The 23,027-nt window shown below is 54.0% G+C and overlaps 3 gene segments (V, D, J or C); 1 reads left to right on the top strand and 2 right to left on the bottom strand.

The window, feature by feature from the left end:
• LOC127031862 (Ig gamma-1 chain C region, membrane-bound form-like) overlaps positions 1-23,027 on the bottom strand; it is a 192,423-nt gene that overhangs the window by 118,320 nt on the left and 51,076 nt on the right. Inside the window, 2 exon segments of the C gene segment in view lie at positions 6,846-6,876; positions 7,353-7,439. Of these exon segments, the coding sequence occupies positions 6,846-6,876; positions 7,353-7,439 (118 nt within the window).
• The window catches only part of LOC127031885 (Ig gamma-3 chain C region-like), a 68,886-nt gene that overhangs the window by 1,087 nt on the left and 44,772 nt on the right, over positions 1-23,027 (bottom strand).
• The window catches only part of LOC127031858 (immunoglobulin heavy constant mu-like), a 167,772-nt gene that overhangs the window by 106,831 nt on the left and 37,914 nt on the right, over positions 1-23,027 (top strand). The window contains 1 exon segment of the C gene segment in view: positions 21,635-21,774. Within this exon segment, the coding sequence occupies positions 21,635-21,774 (140 nt within the window).

Below are 23,027 nucleotides of genomic sequence, written 5' to 3'. Positions count from 1 at the left end.
CTCCCTCATTCCCGCTCCAGACACACCCAGCCATCCCCCCACACACCCCTCCACCCATCCATCCATGACTACACACCCCTCTACCCATCCATTTCTAGATACAACCATCCATCCATCCCCACATACCCCTCGATCCATCCGTCCATCCATGACCACACACCCCTCCATCTATCCATCTCTAGATATAACCATCCATCCATCCCCACACACCCCTCCACCAATCCATCCATGACCACACACCCCTCCTACACATCCATTTCTAGATACAACCATCCATCCATGACCACACACACCTCTACCCATCCATTTCTAGATACAACCATCCCTCCATCCATCTGTCCATCCATGACCACACACCCCTCCATCTATCCATCTCTAGATATCATCCATCCATCCCTACACACCCCTCCTCCCATCTATCTCTAGACACAACCCTCCATTCATCAAACCATCCATTACACACATCTTCACTTGCTCTTTCCCTTTGCACACCCTCTCTCTCCCTCCATTCCCACAAGAGGTGGCTCAGGATCCCTTAGAGGGTAAATTCATAGGTGTGTGTGAGGTGCCAGGATGCGGCCACAACAGAGGAGCCCGCTAAAGACTAGGATGGCTGGATTTCACGCGTGTACCTCTATGACACTTGTCCCAATGTACCTAAACACTCAGGAGTCACTTCTGATGGAACACAGCAACCTCTGGGGCTGTTTATTTGGGGCTCCCTTGGGTGGCACTGGGACGGTGGCATCTAGTGGCTGTTTATAGAGGTGGTCTCTCAGCCAGCACTGAGATGTGCCCCCTTTGGGGTGGCACACAGGGGCTGTTTAGATAGGGACCCTTTGCCTAAATGCCAAGCTGTAGCTGGCATGGGGTGTGCTGATCACTGTTTCTTTGATGAACAGAGTCATGAGTAATTTAATGATGGGGAGGCTCATGTTTATCTCTCAGAGGAAAGATGGTGCCCCCTGTATCACAGCACCCCCTAGCATAGCAGTGGGGGCATTGAGGTCAGCTCTGACTGTGAGGGGAGATCACCCCATACTGAGCCCACTGCAGGTGTGCATGGCTTCTGGGTGATGCAGGCCTCACTCCCCAGGTAAAGGGGGCTCAGAGGATTTGGTTGGAGTTGGTAGCTGCTTCTTAGATGTGGGAGAGGTATCCCCATATAAACTGACTCCCGCATACCCCACCCCAGAGTAAACATATCCCAGTGCCGGGGGAGGGGTCCGTGAATAATCAGACGCCATGTTCCACCCCAGAGAGGACACAACTCAGCACAGAGTGAGAGATTCCTGTAACACCTGTCCCAGAGACAGCTGCATCTTAGAGTGGAGGGAGAACAGGCTGCGTGGCTGCCTCTGGGTGCATGTCTGTGTCTCTCTGTGTTGTGTGTCTCTCTGTGTGTACAAACACGACAGCTCAGGTGGGAGGGTCCCTGGGTCATGCCATGTTACAGGTGTGTCCATCTGTACCAGATCTCTCTCTCTCTCTCTCTTTCTCAGCAACCCCCCCACTCCCTTACTGTGTGTGCCCCTGCGCTGCCCTAGGATAACAGCATCCGGCGAAGTGAGTATTCACCCAGGAAAGCTCACGCTCCAATATGTCTGTTAGTCTGTAAGGTGCCACAGGACTCTCTGCTGCTTTTACAGCCCTAACACTGCCGCTGCTGCTACCCACCCTTTGGCACCACGTGCCAAGTGCTGGGCTTGGCACTGGTGTGGTCAAGCCCTGCGCTCGCCCATCCAGCCCTGAGGCTGACACACACACACGGGTGCATGTGGGTGCCCTATTGGGGTTAGGTAGGAGATGGGGCTCACGTGCGGGGCCATAGATGAGTCTGCCTCCTCTGTCCTACCCCCACGGTCACCAGCCTAGTGAGACTTTAGGTGAGTCCCTGCTTAGTGTCTGCTCCAGATAACAGCCCTACTAGTGCTGCTGCTTTGCGAGCACTGGGTGCCAGAAGCTGATCCCTGGTGTGGGTGTTTGCTGTCTGTTGCCCTATGACCCCCTCCCCAGCTACCACAGAGGGCTGGGGTGGAGGGAGACCCCTTAGTTTCTTAGCTAGCTGGGGAGGTGTATGTAGGGGTTAGGGAATTTGAGTTGCCCTCGCTCCACTGACTCAGTCTCAAAATTCTCCCTGCTCCTCTTTGGGGTGGGATGGATGTGAGGTAAATGTTGACCCTGACACTGCGACCCTCTGGGCATGCACAAGTTCTAGCCTAGAGGACCCTGTCTCAATGGGATCCTAGAGATTGCTTAGCCATCCACCCAGTCCATCCTTCCTCATCCATAAACGTCCATCCATTCCATATCTCTTCCATCCATCCCTCCTGATCTGTACCTTCCATCCATCCCTATATCTTCCATCCATCCCTCCTGATCTGTACCATCCTTCCTCATCCATAACCATCCATCCATCCCTATATCTTCCATCCATTCCTCCTGATCTGTACTGTCCACCCGTCTTTCCTCATGCATAAACATCCATCCATCAATATATCTTCCATCCATCCCTCCTCATCTGTACCATCCATCCATCCTTCCTCACTGATAAACATCCATCCATCCATCCCTATATCTTCCATCCATCCATCCTGATCTGTACCATCCATCCATCCTTCCCTCATCCATAAACATCCATCCATCAATATATCTTCCATCCATCCCTCCTTCATCTGTACATCCATCCATCCTTCCCTCACTGATAAACATCCATGCATCCATCCCTATATCTTCCATCCATCCCTCCTGATCTGTACCATCCATCCATCCTTCCTCATCAATAAACATCCATCCATCAATATATCTTCCATCCATCCCTCCTCATCTGTACCATCCATCCATCCTTCCTCACTCATAACATCATGCATCCATCCCTATATCTTCCATCCATCCCTCCTGATCTGTACAATCCATCTGTCCTTCCTCATCCATAAACATCCATCCATCCCTGTATCTGTATCTTCCACCATCCATATGGATCTGTACCCACCCATCCGTTCTTGTTCCTAACCATCCACTGAATGTGCGGTCCATCAGTCCATCCGTCCATCCTCATCCCTCACCGTCCATCCAGGCAACCCCATCACTTATCTATCTATCTATCTCTATCTATCTATCTATCTATCTATCTATCTATCTATCTATCTATCCTTTTCAGTATTCATCCATCCCATGCCTCTATCACCCATCAGTACTCATTGACTCTCATCCATCCATTGCCATCCATCCTTTCCCAAACATGCGTAGTCAGCCAGTATATTTACCCATCCTTTCATCCTCATCTCTCACTCACTCACTATGTGTAACAACCCCTTCATCCAGGCACCTGCCCATCCCCATCGGTACCAATCGAGTGCCGTATGTGACTACCAATCCACCACCATTCATTATACATTCATTTATCCCATCTCCACCCATCCATCACACTTCATCCATTTATTCATCCATTACTCCTTCAGAAAGTGTGCCCATCCAACATTCGCCATCCATCCATCTATACCCCCCAACACACCCCTCTATCCATCCAATCCACCCTTCTGCAGATCCCCAGGGATTTTTTCTATCCCTTGACATCTTTTTATCCATTGGCATCCACCCTCTTTGAACCAGCCAACCATTAGTCCCTGTGTACAGTGCAGTCTCGTTGCAGGCACACTGGGTGGGACATGCAGGACACCTGGATTCTGTTTCTAGCTCTGTTATTGACATGCTCGGTAATTTTGGGCAGGACTCTCCCCCTCTTGGTACCTCTGTTCTCCTCCTCCTCTTTCTCTATTTAGGCTGTGAGAAGAACTGTCTCCTGCTGTCTGTGCTGTGTCCATCCCAACAGAGTCCTGGTCTTAGTTGGGGATATAGGGGTTAATTTAATCCAAATAATGATCTCCCTATTTCTCTCTTGCTGCTTGTGATATCTCAGTGTATTTGTCCTGCCATCTGAAGTATGTATCCATTTAATCATCTCTCTGAACACCTGGCCTTCCAACTGAGATTGGCTTGAATGTGTCTGTTCCTCTGCAGTATGTCTGTAACTGTGCATCTACCCCCTTTTCCATCCCTGTTTCCATGGTGTGTATGTACTCGTGCATGTATTCATCCTTCCTTACACGGCATGGACCCACATATCTACCCATCCTTCCTTACACGCATGGACCCACATATCTACCTATCCTTCCTTCCATGGCATGGACCCATATATCTACCCGTCCTTCCTTCCACGGCATAGGCCCACATATCTATCCATCCTTCCTTCCGTGGCATGGACCCACATATCTACCCATCCTTCCTTCCTGGCAACTACTCATATTTCCTTTCATGGCATCAACCCATGTATCTCCCCATCCATCCATGGTATATATGTATCCACCCATACAGGATCTGGGAATTGGCATCCCCAGTCTTATAGCATCTCAGTTTCTCCCAGCCTGCAACCTGGGACCTCGTCCACCTTGGGCGACTCGCAGATTTCACCCAGTCACACCACAAGAAGGAGACCTGGGTGTGAGCTCAGACTAGTTCCATTTATTCACTTGTTGTCACGCAGGGCATAGAGATTATTTACAGGAAGCTGTACTGGACAGTGCTAGGCAGTGGGGCTGGGAGGAGCCTTCTTCATTTACCAGAGATTTTGCTGATGCTGCGTTGGGTGAACTTCAATGAGAGGGCTTGGTGGGCTGACCATGCAGGTGTAGGTGTCCCCCGCTGTTCCAGCTGGCCTTGCTGGACTTTCAGCTTGCTGTAGAGGAAGAAGTTCGATGTCGCTGGCTCCATCCTTCATGGGCGGGGGTGGTGATGTAGTCAGTCTCCTTTTCACTCATCATGGTTCTTCATCCACTGCACCGAGATGTCCTCGGGGAAGAAGCCCCGCACCAGGCAGGTGACGCTGACAGAGTCTCCTTTGCTGCTCAGCTCGGGCATGTGGGGCTGCAGGAGGTAGACGCCCGGGGCGACTGCTTGCCTTCAGTGAGTGGAGATGGAGGACACAGATGAGCCATGCACATTACTCATCTGGGGCAGATGGGGAGAAGGATGGTGTATGTGTGTATGTGTGTGTGTGGGAGTAGGAAGATCCCCTCTCTCTTCCAGGATGGAGGGGCTGGGGACTGGGAGCTGGTATCTCTGGAGCAGAATTTGAGGGTGGGGATTTGGGGATGCAAAAGGACTCAGGGGCCAGGATCCCAGGTTGTTGGGGGTTGGGGCTTCCCCATAAGGAGCATCCTTCCCTGCTGGGGACTGGGACTGAGTCTCATCCCCTTAGAGACCCTCCTCTCCTCTTACCTGGCTTCTTGGAGATCAGATTTGATGAGGGGCGAGACCAGGTCCGAGTGCTCCACTTTGCAAGTGAAGGTCTCTCCGGCCTCCCAGTCGCGGGGTGAAGATGGGCATGGAGCTGGAGGCGGTGAAGGTGCTGTTGAACTGCTGACTGAGGGTCAGGGGATCAGGGTTAACGGACCCTGGCTTTTCCCGGGACCAGACCACCTGGAGGCCGGAGTCGCTAGGCAGGTTGACCACCAGGCAGGTGAGCATGGGGTTCTGGGCCACGTACAGGGCGGCAGGAGATGGGGGCACCAGGAAGACCTGGATGTTGCTGGGAGATGTAGTTTCTTCTGGGGACAGGAGAGCCCAGGTCAGCTGCTAGGCTGGTCTCCCCTGCCAAGCCCATCCCAGTCTCCCCTCACTCCCTGTCCTCTACAAAGCCCATTCCAGTCTCACATGCTCCCCTCCCCACTCCATCCCTGCCTGTGTCCCCCTCGCCTCTCCAGACAGCTCGTCCCTGCTCAGCGTCACCTTTGCACTTGCGGGCGTGGGCCTGCTTTTTGCTCCCAGTGCCCGGGTGGGACACGTGGCAGGTGTACGTCTTGCCCTCCAGCCATACGTCCTGGGAGACGCTGGCATTGCTGCGGGTGCTGAAGGTGCGGCCGTCGGCGTCCTTCTTGGCAGGAGCGGTGTCCCATGAAGTAACCCGGGCTCGCCGTTAACCAGCCATTCCACCTTCAACGGCTCAGGGTAGAAGCCGGAGATGAAGCAGAGCAACTGGATGGCACCTGGCTTGGTGGTGCAGGAGGAGTGGAGGACGTGCACCTCGGGGGCTTGGGGTTCAGCGGGGATGGGCTCTGGGAGAAGGATGATGGGTTAGTTGTTGTACAGACCCCTCCTGAGTCGCCTCCCCCGTGGCTCCCTGCAGCACGGCACCCCCTGCTGAGCCCCCGGCTCCCTGCAGCACAGCGCCCCCTGCTGAGGCCCCGGCTCCCTGCAGCACAGTGCCCCCTGCCGAGCCCTCCCTGCTCCTGCTGCACAGCCCCCCTGCCGAGCCCTCCACTGCTCCCTGCAGCACAGCACCCCCTGCTGAGGCCCCAGGCTCCCTGCATGCACAGCGCCCCCTGCTGAGCCCCAGACTCCCTGCATGCACAGCAGCCCCCTGCTGAGCCCCCCTGGCTCCCTGCATGCACAGCGCCCCCTGCAGAGCCCCCGGCTCTCTGCAGCACAGCGCCCCTGCTGAGCCCCGACTCACTGCCGCACAATGCCCCCTATTTAGCCCCCGCTCTCTGGAACACAGCGCCTCCCTGCTGAGCCGTCTACCCCTTTCCCTGCATTGCAGCACCCATCGCTTCTCTTGGCTTCGTGTCTCTTTTCATCCCTCCACCCTTCGGTGCCCTCCACACCCAACACCATCTACCTGTCCCTCATTCCCTCCCATCGCTCTGTGGTGTCTCTCTCCATCCACCCACCCACCACCCCAGCGACTCCATCTGCTCACAAGCACTAGCAGGCTCCCATCCTCTCTCCTGCAGCAGTCACCAGAGCAGGGTCCCTGAGAGACTCCCCAACCCCTCCCTCCTACTCACCGGGCTGCACCGTGCTGTCCCTACTTGGGATGTCCTTGGAGATGCTGGAGCTGGTGGGCTGGTGCTCTACTGGTGCATCGATAGGTGTTAGACTCCCAGCAGCTGGCCAGGACGGTGACCTAGTGAGCCCCCACCTCCCTGCAGCCCAGTGCCCCCTGGCTGAGATCCCCCGCTCCCTGCAGCCCAGTGCCCAGTTTAGAGCCCTCTGCCCCTTTCTCTGCATTGCAGCACCCATCGCTTCTCTTGGCGTGGTGTCTCTTTTCATCCCTCCACCCTTCGGTGCCTCCACACCCAACACCATCTACCTGTCCCCATTCCTCCCAATCGCTCTGTGGTGTCTCTGTCCATCCAACCACCCACCCACCCCAGCGACTCCATCAGCTCACAGCACCAGCAGGCTCCCATCCTCTCTCCCTGCAGCAGTCACCAGAGCAGGACCTGAGACAACCCCAGTCCTTCCCACCCCCCTCCCTCCCCGGGCCCGCGCCGCACCGTCCCTACTTGGATTTCCTTGGAGATGCTGGAGCTGGTGGGCTGGTGCTCTACGGTGCATCGATAGGTGTTAGACTCCCAGCTGCTGGCCGGGACGGTGACCTGGCTGCTGAGGCGAGTAGAGGCCGCTGGAAGGTGCAGCACAGGAGGGATAGGTCCTCACGCCCGAGGAGCCTGACGTTGGGGCTCCATGTCACGGTGACCGGCTCTGGGAAGTAGCCTTTGGCCAGGCAGCCGAAGGTGACCTGGGAGGTGGTGACTTCGCCGGTGCAGGAGGTCAGGGGAAAGACAGATGGGGCCGTTTTGCTTAGCTGCAAAGGGAGAGAGAGTGAGGCCATGAGACACAGCCCCACTGATCCCTGCCCCGCTCTGTGCAGACCAGGTCCTATCTTGGCACTGGGGCCAGCACTCAATGCCGGGGGAGAATGCCCCTAGTGAGCCCCACGCTGCTCCATTCACACAGCACAGTTTGGGGTGAGACTGTTGACAGCTGCAAGGTCTTAGTAATGTCTGTGTGTAAGTGGGCACCTGAGATAGGCTGCCCCCCGTCTTCCAGGTTGTGTCACAGAGTGAGCAGGATCAGGGCCCCCAGTTCACTTGGTGCTAAACAGACCCTGTTGTACTAGCGATTTTAGCTTGGGAACGAATATTAAATGTTATATTCTCATTAACCTTCTAGGTGGTAACAACAATGGCCACTGCTGGCTCGTAAGCATTTCTATGGCTCAAACGCACGTGGTTAGATATCCTCAGAAAGACTGGGACTGTCAATTGAACCCGGGACATATGGACCCTTTGGGTTAGAGTTCAGGTTATAATTATACATGGGGAGGAGGATTAAGGGTTAGCGGTTAGGGTCAGGTGCTGGGGGTAAGGGCTATAGGTTGCAGAGATGGAATTACGGGCGATGGTTTAATGGTTTAAGCCCAATACCCTTCCACCCTCAAGTTCAGTATTTAACTTGTTGTGATTGGATTTCTAGCCTTTCAGCCATCAGATTCCTACCGGGTCTGATGCCATTTCTCAGAGGAGTTGCTGAGACTCTGGGTCGTCACCTGTCATAAACAGATAAGTAAGATTTAATAGAACAGAAGTACTTCATGTCTCTTCTCTGTAAAGTTTTAACAAGATCAGTGAGCCGGCTGTCACCTGACCAGAGGATCAATCAGGGGACAGGATACTTTCAAATCTTGAGAGAGGGGTTTCTGTTTGTGTGCTGTTAGTTTTGGTTGTTGTTCACTCTGGGGGCTCAGAGGGATCAGATGTGCAACCAGGTTTCTCTCCAGTCTCTCCAATACAGGCTCTATAAGTTCAGACTAGTGAGTACTAGGTAGATAAAGCGAGTTAGGCTTATGTTTGTTTTTTTTATTGCAAATGTGTATTTGGTTGGAAGAAGTTCAAATGTGTATTTGGCTGAAGGAGTTCAAATTGTATTTGCTGAAAAGATTTTAATTTGTACTTGATACTTAGGCTGGGAGGGTATTCCAGTGCCTATAGCTAAAAAACCTGTACCTATTCCATCTTAAATTTACAAGATCATTTTTACTGTTTTTCTCTCTTTAATTAAAAGTTTCTTGTTTAAGAACCTGATTGTTTTTTTTATTCTGGTGTGAGACCCCAGGGGAGGGGTCTGGATTCACCAGGGAATTGGTGGGGAGAAAGGAGAGAAGGAGGAGAGAGGCTAATTTCTCTCTGTGTCAGGATTACTGTCTCTCTCAGGAAGAGTCTGGGAGGGGGAAGAGAAGGAGGGAGGAAGGTGAATTGTCCTCTCTGTTTTGTGATTCAAGGAGTTTGAATCAAAGTGATCTTCCAGGGTACCCAGGGAGGGAAGCATGGGAGAGGCAATGGTGGGGGAAAGGGTTTACTTTCCTTGGAATAAGATTCAGAGGATCTGGGTCTTGGGGGTCCTCGGGCAAGGTTTGGGGGGACCAGAGTGTACCAGGCACTGGAATTCCTGGTTGGTGGCAGCGCTACAAATACTAAGCTGGTAATTGAGCTTAGAGGAATTCATGCTGGTACCCCATCTTTTGGACGTCCAGCCCCAGGCAGCCAAGCTCACAGCTAGCTGTGCTGGGAATCCCCCGGCCCGGCTCTCAGCATGAAGCATGAGGGCAGAGCTGGTGGAGGGAGGCAGGGCCGGCTCAGGGAGACGCGTTCCTGCACTCGGTGAGTTCAGGGGTTACCTCTGACAAGGGACGTGCCAAAGGGGAAATTTGTGCCTCAGTTTAGAAATTTTTGTTTGCAACTATTTATTACTGGGCTAAAGATAGGAGACAATAAAATCCCCTTAATCAGCTGTTCCCCTGAATGTCTAGTTGCAGCCCCCCAACTCTGAGCACCTCACATTTGCTAAGCACCCTCAGTCCTGACCTGTAGCCCCTGCTAGCCAAAACCTGGGGTCCCCCCTACTCTGCCAGTTCCCTCATTACCGATGTGCAGCCCCTGCTAGCCCAGCCTTCGCCTCTCCCACTCAGCTCTGCCAGTGCCCCCCACTTCCAAACCACAGCCCCTGCCAGCCCAGCCCTGCCTCCTCCAGCCATGCCGGAGCCCCTCACTTCCAACCTGCAGCCCCCTGATACCCCAGCTTTGGCTCCCCTACATCTCTGCTTGTGCCCCTCCCTCCCCTCTCCCTCCCAAACTTTAGCCCCCTGCTAGCCCAGACCTGGGCTGCTCCCAACTTTGCTGATGGACCTCACTCCTGACCAGCAGCCCCCTACTAGCCCAGCCCTGCCCCCCCATCCTGCTGGTGCCCCTCACTCCCGACCTGCATCCCCTGCTAGCCCAGCCCTGCCCCCCCGGTGCCCCTCACTCCTGATCTGCAGCCTGCTAGCCCAGCCCTGCCCCCCCATCCTGCTGGTGCCCCTCACTCCCGACCTGCATCCCCTGCTAGCCCAGCCCTGCCCCCCCTGTTGCCCCTCACTCCTGACTGCAGCCCCTGCTAGCCCAGCCCTGCCCCCCCTAGCCCTGCCAGTGCCCCTCACTCCGATCTGCAGCCCCTGCTAGCCCAGACCTGGGCTGCTCTCAACTTTGCTGATGGACCTCACTCCTGACCTGCAGCCCCTACTAGCCCAGCCCTGCCCCCCCATCCTGCTGGTGCCCCTCACTCCCGACCTGCATCCCCTGCTAGCCCAGCCCTGCTGGTGCCCACTCCTGACCTCACCCCTGCTAGCCCAGCCCTGCCCCCCCGGTGCCCCTCACTCCTGATCTGCACCCTGCTAGCCCAGCCCTGCCCCCCTAGCCCTGCCAGTGCCCCTCACTCCTGATCTGCAGCCCCTGCTAGCCCAGCCCTGCCCCACCAGCTCTGCTGGTGCCCCTTACTCCCGACCTGCACCCCTGCTAGCCCAGCCTGCCCCAATCTAGCCCTGCTGGTGCCCCTCACTCCCGACCCGCAGCCCCTGCTAGCCGAGCCCTGCCCAAACCCCAGCGCTGCCAGTGCCCCTCACTCCTACCCGCAGTACCTGCTAGCCCCGCTGCCCCCCCAACCCTGCTGGTGCCCCTCACTCCTGATCTGCAGCCCCTGCTAGCCCAGCCCTGCCCCCCTAGCCCTGCCGGTGCCCCTCACTCCTGATCTGCAGCCTCTGCTAGCCAACCCTGTCCCCCATAGCCCTGCTGGTGCCTCTCAATCCCAACCTGCATCCCCTGCTAGCCCAGCCCTGCCCCCCTAGCCCTGCTGGTGCCCCTCACTCCTGACCCACAGCCCCTGCTAGCCCAGCCCTGGCCCTGCCCCCTCCGCCCTACCGGTGCCCCTCACTCCCGACTTGCATCCTGTGCTAGCCCATCCCTGCCCCCCACCCAGCTCTGCCGGTGCCCCTCACTCCTGACTCACGACCTCTGCTAGCCCACCCTGCTCCCACCCAGCTCTGCTGGGGCCCCTCACTCCCCACCTGCATCCCCTGCTAGCTCAGCCCTGGGCTCCCCTGCAGCCCTACGGTGTCCCTCACTGCTGACGTGCAGCCCCCTGCTAGTTCAGCTCTGGACCCCTTCAAAGCTGTTATCACAGCTTATAGGTGGAGTGTGAGAAAAGCCCTCTGTTCCCCCATCTCTGCCTGGGGGCAGGGGCACAGCCTGGCTTATGTTCCACCTGGCCCCCCAGCTCCAACCCACTAGACCCCACTGCCCTCCCAGAGCTTGGAGAGAACCCAGGAGTCCTGGTTCCAGCCCCCAACCCTGCTCTAACCACGAAACTCCACTCCCCTCCCCTCCCCTCCCCTCCCCTCCCAGAGCTGGGAGAGAACCCAGGAGTCCTGGCTTCCAGCCCCTCCCCCAACACCAGGCCCTCTCCCCTGCCAGAGTTGGGGAGAGAACCCAAGAGTCCTGCTCCTCTCTCTATAAAGTTTTCTTCTCTAAAGGGCTCATTCTGATGGGAGTTAAAAGACCCCTGTGTACTCACCCCACTAGCAGCCACTTTCCTCTAATTTACTCACCAAATTCTCAGCCATGGTGGGTCGCGGCCCAGCACTGTAGACCGGGGAGTTGTGTCCCTGCATCCCACTGAGGTCCGTGTCAGTCGGATTGTTCATCTGAGGTTTCTTTGCCTGTTGGGCATCCCCTCTTCTTCCCCCAAATGGTCACCAAAGATAATTATAGGTTATTATCACTCAGTGACGCCCACGCAGGAGCTGTCAGTGTTGAAGCTGGCGAGAAGGTGTGAAAATTGGATTGGATGGGGGCAAACACTGGGGTGAAAAAACAACTGTCACTTGTCTCAACTTCCCCTTTTCGGCCCCTATTGGTCGTTTGCTGCGTCTCACCAGAGATTTGGTCATGGAGCCTGCAGACCTCTGAAAAGATTGAAGTCTCTGGGGGGTGAGGGTGAGGCCTTTTAGAGAACCTGCCATGGGGTGCATATGTGTGAAGAACCAGCCTTTACTGCTGTCCTGGAGCCAGGGACAGAACCCAGGAGTTCTGGCTCCCAGCCCCCCCCCGTTCTAAGCCACAAGACCCCAGTCCCTTCCCAGAGCCAAGGCCAGAACCCAGGAGTTCTGGCTCCCAGCCCTGCCCCGTTCTAACGGTAGGTCTGGGATAGACTGACCTGGAAAGGGAAGGATAGTGCGATGATAGCTATTCAGATGTTTCCTTCAGCACATCTCTCTGTATGCATCACAAGCTCTTAAAGGACTGAGTGATCTAGTGGGTTTGTGTGTGTAGGGGGTTAGGAGCCAGGGCTCCTGGGGTCTATCTGTGGCTCTGGGAAGGAGCGGGGTGTGGTGGAGTGGAGAGGTGAGTGGGCTGACGGCCAGGACTCCTGGGTTTTATGCCAATCTCTGTAGAACCCCTTCTGAGGTTGGAGTCCCACCATTTTTTGGGTTTAGGATTCTCAGTTCTGAACATCCTGACTTGCCTTTCTCTCAGACAGAGCTCCCACAAGCCCCTCTATGTTCCCTTTGTTCCCCTGTTGTGACGATGTAGCCGGGGGCCCCACTTGTGAGGTGACTGTAACTTGCCTAGCGGCTATTTCCCGGAGCCCGTGGACATCAAGTGGAATTCGGCAGAGTGACCAACGGAATCAAGACTTCCCAACCACGGCACAGAGCAGTGGCAGGCCTTCTCCCTTGTCAGCCAGCTCACCGCCCCTTCCTGCGGCCTGGCACCCAACACCTGCCAGTGCAGTGTGGAGCACACCCCATCCCGTAAAACGATAGATGTGGAGATCACGAATGGTGAGCTATGTTTGGGGTGCCAGAGAATGATGAAAGGACTGAGGCAGAAGGGTGCACTAAAGTGTCAGAGGGAGTGGGGGAGATAGAATGATAAAGTCCATGGAAGGGAGGATAGAGAAGAAAAGGGATGGATGTATGGATGGACAGAGACGAGGGAAAGATGGAGAGAGTGAAAGAGAGGGAAGGATGGTACGGAGCATGGGCTAGGTGGGTGGCAAATGGAGATACAGAAGTATGGATGGAAACAAGGCGGGATAGCTGGAGAAATGACATAGACAGAGTGATAGAGAGATGGAATGGTGCCGAGGGAAGGAAGGAGGGAAAGGTAAAACTTTCCTCTCTCTGTTGTCAGTCAGGACTCGAGCACATTGTGCTCAGTGCTGTACAAATGCAATTGATTCATGATTCTGAGCTGGTATCCATTTTGTCTCTCTGCTGCCAGTATGTGAGTCTCTTATTCATCCTGAGGTTTGCCTCCTGGGCCCCTCCTGTGAGCGCAACACCATGGAGAAGCAGCTGGAGGTGGTTTGCCTCCTCCTGAGATTCAGCCCAGGTGCAGCCAAAGTGGAATGGCTGGTGAACGACGAGAAGAGGAACTTCCCACCACGGACTTCTCTCATTGGGAAGGGCACAGACGGCACCTACGTGGGCCAGAGCCGAGTGAACATCACCAGGAGAGCTGGAGCAGGGGGACATCTACACCTGTGAAGTGACCCACCCAATGCGGGGAATGGAGTACTCCATGCACAACACCAGCGAGTGCTTGGGTGAGGGGCTGTGGCCGTGCACGGTGGGGTGGGATGAAGGGTTACCTGGAAACCAGCCTTATCTAAGGGTAAGCGGGACTGTGCCCAGATCCCAGGGTGACATAGAAATACAATGAGAGATGGATACTAGGAGTGGGTGGGAGCGGGATGGATGGATGCAGTGAAAGATATGGAGGTTGGATGGATAGAGAGCTAGATACTGTGGATAGAAGGAGGAATGACTGGAAGGGAAGATGGATGTGATGGCTGGGTAGAAAGACAGGTCTGATGGATGGATGGAGAAAAGGGATGTGTGTACGTGAATAATTAGTAATAAAGAGCTGGAGGTCTGCACAGGAAAGTGTAGATGGAGAGACAGAAAGTGCTACGGGATTGTCGATAGCTAGAAAGAGGCTTTTTTTCAATGGTTTCTATCTTTCTTCCTTCTAACATCCCATGAAATTGAGGCTCACAAATTAGGGGACTGACAGTCCCCCTCTAAGAGGAGAGGGATAGCTCAGTGGTTTGAGCATTGGTCTGCAAACCCAGGGTTGTGAGTTAGTCCTTGAGGGGGCCATTTAGGGAACTAGGGTAAAAAATCTGTCTGGGGATTAGTCCTGCTTTGAGCAGGGGGTTGGATTAGGTGACCTCCTGAGCTCCCTTCCAACCTGATATTCTATGATTCTGTAACACCCATCACTGTAGTATCCTTCATGGTGCAGGGAATTCATGGAGTCTTCTGCTCTTTCCCTATTGAAACAAGTCCTTTGTATTTCTGAGCCTGCCTCAGTGGCTCCATCCGTCTCTGTCACCGAGCCGTCTTACGATGACCTGATTGGGGAGACAGCCTGTGTGACATGCCGGGTGCTGGGTTATAGCTTGGTAGATGTTCAGGTGGCTTGGGAAGTGATGAGAAAGCCAGCTCTGATGCAGAGACAGAAACCTGGAACAAAGCAATGGGATCCAGAGCGTCACCAGCACCCACGAAATAAGCTTGGAGTAATGGAAGAGCAGGACCAAGTTCACTTGCAAAGTGACACCTCCTTGTTTTGGAGAAGTCACCCAGGATATGCCACTCATGGACACAAGTGAGTACGTCCGCGTGTAAGTCCCAACTCCCTGTGTGAACTCAGCCAAAGTCACTTTACTCTCGCTCTGTGCCCAAGCCTGCAAAGTGGGGATAAGGGTCCTTTGTTTCTCTCAGCTGGTGTCTGTTTCCGGAACAGGGGCTCTCTTTCACGTCCCTTCGCCGGCTCGCAGGAGGGGGTTGTGGTCTCAGTCTGGGCCGGTAGACACCACCACAATAATTGTCAGGGTGCATGTTCTCAGACCAGCTTCTGCCATGGAAAATGAAGGCCTTGCAATTCACTAGACTCCAGTAGGGAGGTGAGGCAATAGAGGAGGATCTGGTGAATATTTCCTGGGTCTTTCAAAGCGGTGATTCAGCCGGGGCCCTCATAAGAGGTGATGAGGGACAGAAGATAGAAAGTAGGGTTAAGATGGTCCATCAAAGGTAGATTCATTGAGTCTGAGGCCAGAAGGGATCATCAGGTCATCTAGTCAGACCTCATGTTTCCCTGGCCAGAGTATTTCACTCATTTATCCCTTTGTCGAGCCCAGTAACATGTCTTTGACTAACGCGTCATCTAGAGACACGTCCCGTCTGGATTGGAACCCCTCAGGAGATGGAGAATCCACCACTTCTCTTGATAGTTTGTTCTAATGGTTTTCTTCCAATATTGTTGCCTTACAATGAATTTGAATGTGTCTGGTTTCAGTTTCCGGCCATTGGTTCTTGTTCTGCCTTTTCTGCTAGATTAAAGAACTTTTTAGTACAGGGTTTCTCAAAGCGGGGTCGCAGCTTGTGTGGGGAAAGCCCCTGGTTGGCCGGGTCCGTGTGTTTACCTGCCCCATCTACAGGTCTGGCTGATCGTGGCTCCCACTGGCCGTGGATCGCTGTTCCAGGCCAATGGGAGCTGCTGGACGGGGCTGCCAGTAAGTCCCTTGGCCCATGCTGCTTCCAGCAGCCCCCATTGGCCCGGAGCAGGATCCACAGCCAGTGAGAGCCGCGATCGGCGGGACCTGCAGATGGGGCAGGTAAACACACCGGCCCAGCCTGCCAGGGGCTTTCCCTACACAAGCGGCGACCCCTGTTTGAGAAACCCTGTTTTAGTACCTGATGTTTTCTCCCCGGAAGGTATTCATACACTATTCAAGTCACATCTTCAGTTTGCCCTGACCTGAATCAATATAGCTCCTTAAATCTCTCATTTACAGCTACTGAATCATCATTGAGGCTCTCTCTATGAGCCCTTTTCAATTTTTCAAAGCACAAAGTTGTGAAACAGGTGCAAAAATCTGGAAATGTTAATAAATGTTGGGCTGCTTTTATTTGCTTCCTGGTTTGTGAGTCAGGAAGCAAAGGGAGTGAGTGGGGATCATATTTTCAGACTTTTCTTTACAGCCAGTGGGGATAGACCCTAAATGAAAGCTGAGATTCCATGGTCATAGCATAAGCTGTGGATTTAAGGAAAAACAGCAAATACATAATAAATATGGCCAAGGTTGGCCACCCCTCACATGTTCCACCAAGGGACTAAGAGGAGACACATTCCATCCCTGGGAGAGAAATTAGCTTCATCTCACATCTCTGTCCCTTCCAGCCTACGGTGCCCACGCGCCTACTGTCTCAGCCACTGTCTCCTGCCTGGACCCAGAGGAAACTCCAGGGAAGAAAGATTTCCACACGTTCCTCCGTGACGTCACTGGATTCTTCCCGGCAGACGTCAACCTCTGCTGGGAGCACAACAGCTCCATAGTCCCTGCCTCCCACTACAGCAGTGGCCCTGTGTCAGATCTGGTGAGGCCTACTCCACCCGGAGCATCTTGAGAGTGGCCAGGCCCACGGGGGAAGGAGAAGCAGGGCCCCAGGATTTCTGCCTGGTGTGGCACATGACGCTGAATGACAGGGTGAAGGTGAAGGTGAAGTCACAGAAATGTGAGTTGAAGCTTCCAAAGGGCGACGAGAGGGTTGTTCATCCCAATATGGCCAGGGCCCCCCATACCCCAGGGGCTAGTGAGGGAGCTAGCACCAGTTCAGGCTTCAATGCTGGGGTTTCCAAAGGGAGTCACGCTCTCAACTCCCACATCGGCTTGCAGTGAGAGTTGTGGTCACAACCCTGAGGGACTTTGGGAGACCAGCAGCCGGAATATCACTGGGGTGAAATATAAAGAGCACCTTCTGCCTGTGTAGGGGGAGGGGTTTAGGGGACGTGAGTTGTGTCCTGAGCTCTGGATGCAGGATCTAGTAGTGCCAGCAGGGGGCTGGGAGCCAGGACTGCTGGGTTCTATCCCCAGCTGTGGGAGGGGAGTGGGGGCTAGTGGTTAGAGGATGGGGGAAAGGAGTCAGGAATTACCATGGGCAGGTCGTTTCTCCTCTCTGTGTCCCAGCTGTCATCTCTGCCATCTTCGTTGGGCTCGTGAATTTGAGACTGGAAGGACCCTGATTTGAGCAAACGTGTCAGGTCTGTCCCCTGCCGTGATTTCACCAATGAGTCTTTCTCCCATGGGAGCCAGAGGCCTTCAGATCTGCTCATGGGACCCAGAGACCCAAATAATAATAATGGGACCCAGGAATCCCAATCCCAATCCCAGGGTGTGTTGGAAAACCTCAGCCATTATTCCTGATGCCCCATGAGATGAGGATCGTGCCCCTTCCATCAGGGAAGCCAGTGCCCTATTTCCCACCCCAATGATCCTCAGACTCTTCCCAAACATCCCCTCGGCTTTGCTCCCCTCAGACAGAGGTACTTATTTATCAGCTGGTGCCTCCTGAGTATTGGCTCATTCCAGCCCTCAACGTTGCCTCCTGCCCCCAACCAGGTGGCAGCAACTGTAATCAACACCCACTGAAGGTGTCTCTCCTTCTGCCTTCCCTGGAGGACCTCTACATAGCGCAGAACGCCACCATCAGTTGTTTGGTGAGCGGCATGTAGACCCCAGCAGCCTGGAGGTCTCCTGGAACCGGGGTAGCGGGGGACCATTGGCCGTGGTCTCCAGGGATCCGGTGCTGCAGGAAGATGGTACCTACAGTGCAACCAGCATCCTGCAGGTGTGCGTGGAGGAGTGGCAGGCGGGGGAGTAGTTCACCTGCACCATGAAACACCGAGACATCCCGTCGGCCATTGTCAAGACCATCCGCAAGATTCAAGGTTAGAACTCAGCCTTTCCCCTGTAGGGGGCACTTGCTCCAATCTTCCTGGCTCAGGGTGTAGGGAATGGGACATGGATCCTTTTGTCTCTAGGGGTCACCAGCTCTGATCCGGTTTCAGGTCAGTGAGACTGGGTGTTACACATTTGTGTGTGGCATGAAATGTGCAAATTAATGAGAGAGAAGGTGATGGAGAGTCAGGACTCCTGGGTTCTTTTTCCAGCTCTGGGGGCAGAGTGTGTGTGTGGGGGTCTAGTGGGTTATAGCAGGGGGGTTGTGTCAGGGTTGGCAGCCAGGACTCCTGGTTCTCATCCCTCACCAATAACCCTTTGGTGTTTCCTTGTGGCAGGATCTATCCATCCATTCTATCCTCTGCTGTACTTGTGTCTGTTTCCCTCTCTTTACTAGCTGTCCATTTTCCTGCCCACTTGGAAATCTCTCTCTCTGCACTGTGTCTGTTTATCCATATTTCGGTTGGCAATATCTGAGTTTGTCTGTTCTCCCTTTTGCAATCCTGTCCATCCGTCCAACATCTGCAGTGTCATCTGTCTATATTAGCTTCTACAACATCCATCCATCCTCATGCAGTGTCATGAGTCTAGCTGTCCATCCCTGTCCACAGAGAGGCTGGGAGGGGATATTTTGGCACAAAAGGATTATATCTGGGATGCTCAGAGGGGTGAGATGCCCAACTCCCCTTGGAATTATGAATTTATTTCAGTGGCAACTAACTGCCTAAGAGTCCTTTAAAGACCCCAGCCCAAGTGGCTTGTCTCTGGTCACACTGCAGGTCAGTGGGAGAGATGGGAATAGAGCCCTGATTTCCCATCTCCAAGACTTGCATCTTAACCATCACATCTGTCTAGCAATGTAGCCCTGGCTGCTATGGCGTCAGAACCACTAGCAGATGCGTCCTCACCTGACCACATAAGATGCAGAGGCAGAGTCCCCAGGAATCTGATGTTATGTCTGCAGGGAGCTAGGCATCAGGGTGAGACTGAGTTAGGATCTTTCTTTGCCACGAGCTCCATCCCCATTGTCCCTGGATGTGTGACCAGGGGGGTGGTGACCAGGGAAAGTGATTTCACTTCTGAGTACGGCACTGGGGAGACTGACACTGGAATACAGCATCCGGTTCTGGTATAAACGTGCAGCTATGGTCAGAAGCGTAACGACATGTTGGGAATCATTAGGAAAAGGACAGATACTAAGACAGCAAATACCACATTGCCTCTGTATAAATCCACGGCACGCCCACACCTTGACTGCTGCGCACAGTTCTGGTCACCCCATCGCCAAAGAGATAGAACAGAAATAGAGAAGGTTCAGAGAAGGGCAACAGAAATGATCAGGGCTATGGAACAGCTTCCATATGAGAAGAGATTAAAGCGGCTGGGACTGTTCATCTAGGAGAGAAACTGGGGGGATTTTACAGAGGTCGATACACTCATGACTCGTGTGACAAAAGGAAGTGTTATTTACTCCTTCACATAACACAAGAACCATGGTTCACCCAATGAATTAAATGGCCACAGGTTTACAGCAATCACACAACAGAGGCAAGCTGTGGAACTTGTTGACTAAGGATGTTGTGAAGTCCAGAAGCATGACTGGGTTCAAAAAAGAATTTGATAAATTCATGGAGAATAGGTCCATCAATGACTATTAGCCAAGCAGGTCATTGATGCAACCTTATGTTCTTGGTGTCCCTAAGCCTCTTATGGTCAGATGCTGGGACTGTATGACAGTGGATTAATCATTTGACCATTGTCCCATTTTGGCCATTCCAGGTCAGTTTCATAGCAGAGGTGGTTAGCTTCAGAGTTGCAAAGAGTCCCTTGAATGAGTTTAGCAGGTTATAGTCCAGGGTTTCTCAAACAGGGTTGCTGCTTGTGTAGGGAAAGCCCCTGGTGGGCCGGACCAGTGTTTTTACTTGCCCCGTCCACAGGTCCGGCCCATTGCGGCTCCCGCCGGGCACGGATTGCTGCTCCGGGCCAATGGGAGCTGCTGGAAGTGGCAGCCAGTAAGTCCCTTGGCCCATGCCGCTTCCCACAGGCCCCATTGGCCTGGAGCAGCAATCCGTGGCCAGTGGGAGCGCAATCGGCCAGACCTGCCGACCGGGCAGGTAAACACACCGGCTCGGCTTTCCAGGGGCTTTCCCTACACAAGCGGTAACCCCTGTTTGAGAAACCCTGTTGTAGTCCAATGTCCATGGCCAAAATCAGGGTGATCCATAATAGAACTAGAGACCTCTGCCTTATGACTCAAACGTCCCCTGATGAAGCTTTAGCAGATCTGAGATGAAAGGATCAGGGCCCAAGAACACAGCACACCATGGGCTCCTCCGGGTAGCTTGCCACAGGCAGACTAACAGCTTCCCCGAGACCTGGTCAGCATCAGGCCTCGGCTGGTCAATCCAGTCCTTGGGTCAGTCGCAGACTGCAGGAGTCTCCCCACCAGGAGCTCTGCCACAGGCGTCTGACTTCTCCGGTGGCCAGGGCTCTAGGGAGTTCTGGGGTTGGGCTTTTCTACTTCTGTCCTGTGCCCTGACCTCTGGGGGCGGGCGCAAGCTCCACTGGCTCTGCCCACTTTGATGTCCAGAGGGCCTCGTCCCTCTCTGAGGTGGTGGGGAACCAGACTGCCTCGCTACAGGGACCATCACTTCTGTTTCCAGCGTCATGACAATATGTGGCAGCTCAGGGTGTTACTGATGGAGCTGCCATGCCTTTCCCCATTTCCTTCGGGCTTGTGGGTGGGTTGGTCAGGTGTTGCCCAAATGTGGCGATGGTCAACAGATCTTCCCCCTTCTCGGAGCATGGATTGAAATGAAGTCCAAGCGGGTAGTGGCTTTAAAGTTGTTCGCATCAGATGGCCCCATTATTAGGTGTATTACAGTAGTGTGTAGAGGTCTCCACTGAGTTTGGGACCCAATGCGCTAGGAGCTGCACGCACATAGAGTAATTGACAGTCTCTGTCCAGAAGAGCTTAATGTCCAAACAGAGAAAGGGTGTGAAGAGAAACCGAGGCAGAGAGAAAGGAGGTGAATTGCCTGAGGTCCCACAATGTCAATGACAGAGCTGGGAATAGACCCATGGGAGTCCTGAGTCTCATCCCAGTGGTCTGTTCATTGGACCACACTCCCTCTGGGATGGTACGAGTTGTGGGAGGTCTCAGAACAGCTCTGTGGGTAAATTCCCCAGGTCCCCAAAATAGGGAGTTTTGGTGGTGGGGGAATTGGTGCCGCTACTGCCCAGGAACCGGTCCCAGCACAACTCAAGCTGGCATTGACTGGGAAGATGCTGCTGTCTGATGGGTGTGCCTGGCCCCACTGAGTTCTGCACTGGCAGGTCTCAGCCCAGTTCCCTGGCTGGCCAAGGGAGGGGGAGGGCATGCTCGGGGAGGGGTGTGTAGTGCTGCTGGCTGGAGTTTGCAAAGGAGCAAAGGGTGTGAAATGTACGGAAGTTGGAGGCTGAAAGCCCTGAGGCTGCTCTGAGAATTGCAGCCTGTGACAGGGGGTCTCCACCTGCAGCCCACCCAGTGTCCCCTGGCAGGGAGCCCTCTGTCTCTGGCCCTGGACAGGAGCTCCTGCCAAGAGCAGAGACCGAGCTCCCTGCTGTGCCCACTCAGCTCCTTGGCTTAACGAAGAGGCCTCTCTAACCAGCCCCTTTATCTCACCCCCAGCTCCTCACTGCCCAGTGGAGGACCAAGGCATCGATGCTGAAGGAGGAGAGGAGGAATCTGACGGTCTCTGGACACCTGTTGCCTTCATTGCTCTCTTCCTGCTCAGCCTGTTGTACAGCGCCGGCGTCACGCTGCTTAAGGTAACAGCAACCGCTACCTTCATGGTCACACTTTACTGCTTCTAGCAATAACCAGTGCTCAGTAATCTATCCCAGCCCATCGGCATGCAGCCACCAGCCATCAGCCGTCCTTGGGAACTACCCAGTCACCCACAGTCAGTGATGAAATTCAGCGAGGACAAATGCAAGGTAACCACTTGGGAATGAAGAGCCAGTAGCCCACATGCAGAACGGGAACTGACTGCGGAAAGGGATCTGGGGCCAGACTGCATCACAAGCTAAATATGAGTCAATAATGTAATGTTGTTGGGGAAAAACCAAATTCTGGGCTGTATTAGCAGGAGTGTTGTGAGCAAGACACATGCAGTAATTCTTCTGCTCTGCTCCGCGCTGATATGGCTTCAGCTGGAGTCTTGTGTCCAGTGGTGGGCACCGCATTTCAGGAAAGATGTGGAAAAGTTGGAGACAGGCCATAGAAGAGCAACAAAAATCATTTAAGGACTAGATAACATGAGCTGTGAGGGGAGATTGAAAGAACTGGGGTTGTTTAGTGTGGAACAGAGAAGACTGGGGTGGCCAGGGTGGGGGATGACATGGTAACATTTCTGAAATACATAAAAGGTTGTGACAAAAAGGAGGGTGAAAATTGCACTCGTTATCCTGTGAGACAGGACAAGAAGCAATGGGCTTAGACTGCAGCCAGGGCAGTTTAGTTTGAACACTGGAAAAAACTTCCTAACTATCAGGCTGGATAAATAGTGGAACAAATTGCCCAGGGAGGTTGTGGAGCCTGCATTGTTGGAGGTTTTTAGGAACAGGTTAGAGAAATACCTGTCAGGGATGGACGAGTTATTACTCAGTCCTGCCCCACGGCAGGAGATGGGACTAGGCGACCTCTGAGGTCTCTCCCTGTCCTACATCTGTGTGATTTTATCGTTGTCAGAGGCTCAAACCAAAGTTAGGAATTAGAGCCCAGGTTTAGGACCAGGTTACCTGGAGGGAGGAAAGCCTGGGTCCAGGACAGGAGCAGGGCTGGAACCAGATGGGAACAAGGCAGGAGCAGGGCTGGAGCCAGATGGGACAAGGCAGGAGCAGGGCTGGAGCCAGATGGGAACAAGGCAGGAGCGGGCTGGAGACGGCTCAGGATCAAGCATCAACCATTAATAAGCCTGCTAGTAATTATTAACTGATCATAATCACTTATCAATAATCAACAATGAATGATCCATGACCAAAAAGGAATGATCACTAATTAGGAAACCAGAACAAATGTT

This window comes from Gopherus flavomarginatus, chromosome 11 (genome assembly GCF_025201925.1).
Source record: "Gopherus flavomarginatus isolate rGopFla2 chromosome 11, rGopFla2.mat.asm, whole genome shotgun sequence".
NCBI lineage: Eukaryota > Metazoa > Chordata > Testudines > Testudinidae > Gopherus > Gopherus flavomarginatus.
Note: the sequence above shows the minus strand (reverse complement) of the source record. Positions and strands in the feature narration are given on the sequence as shown.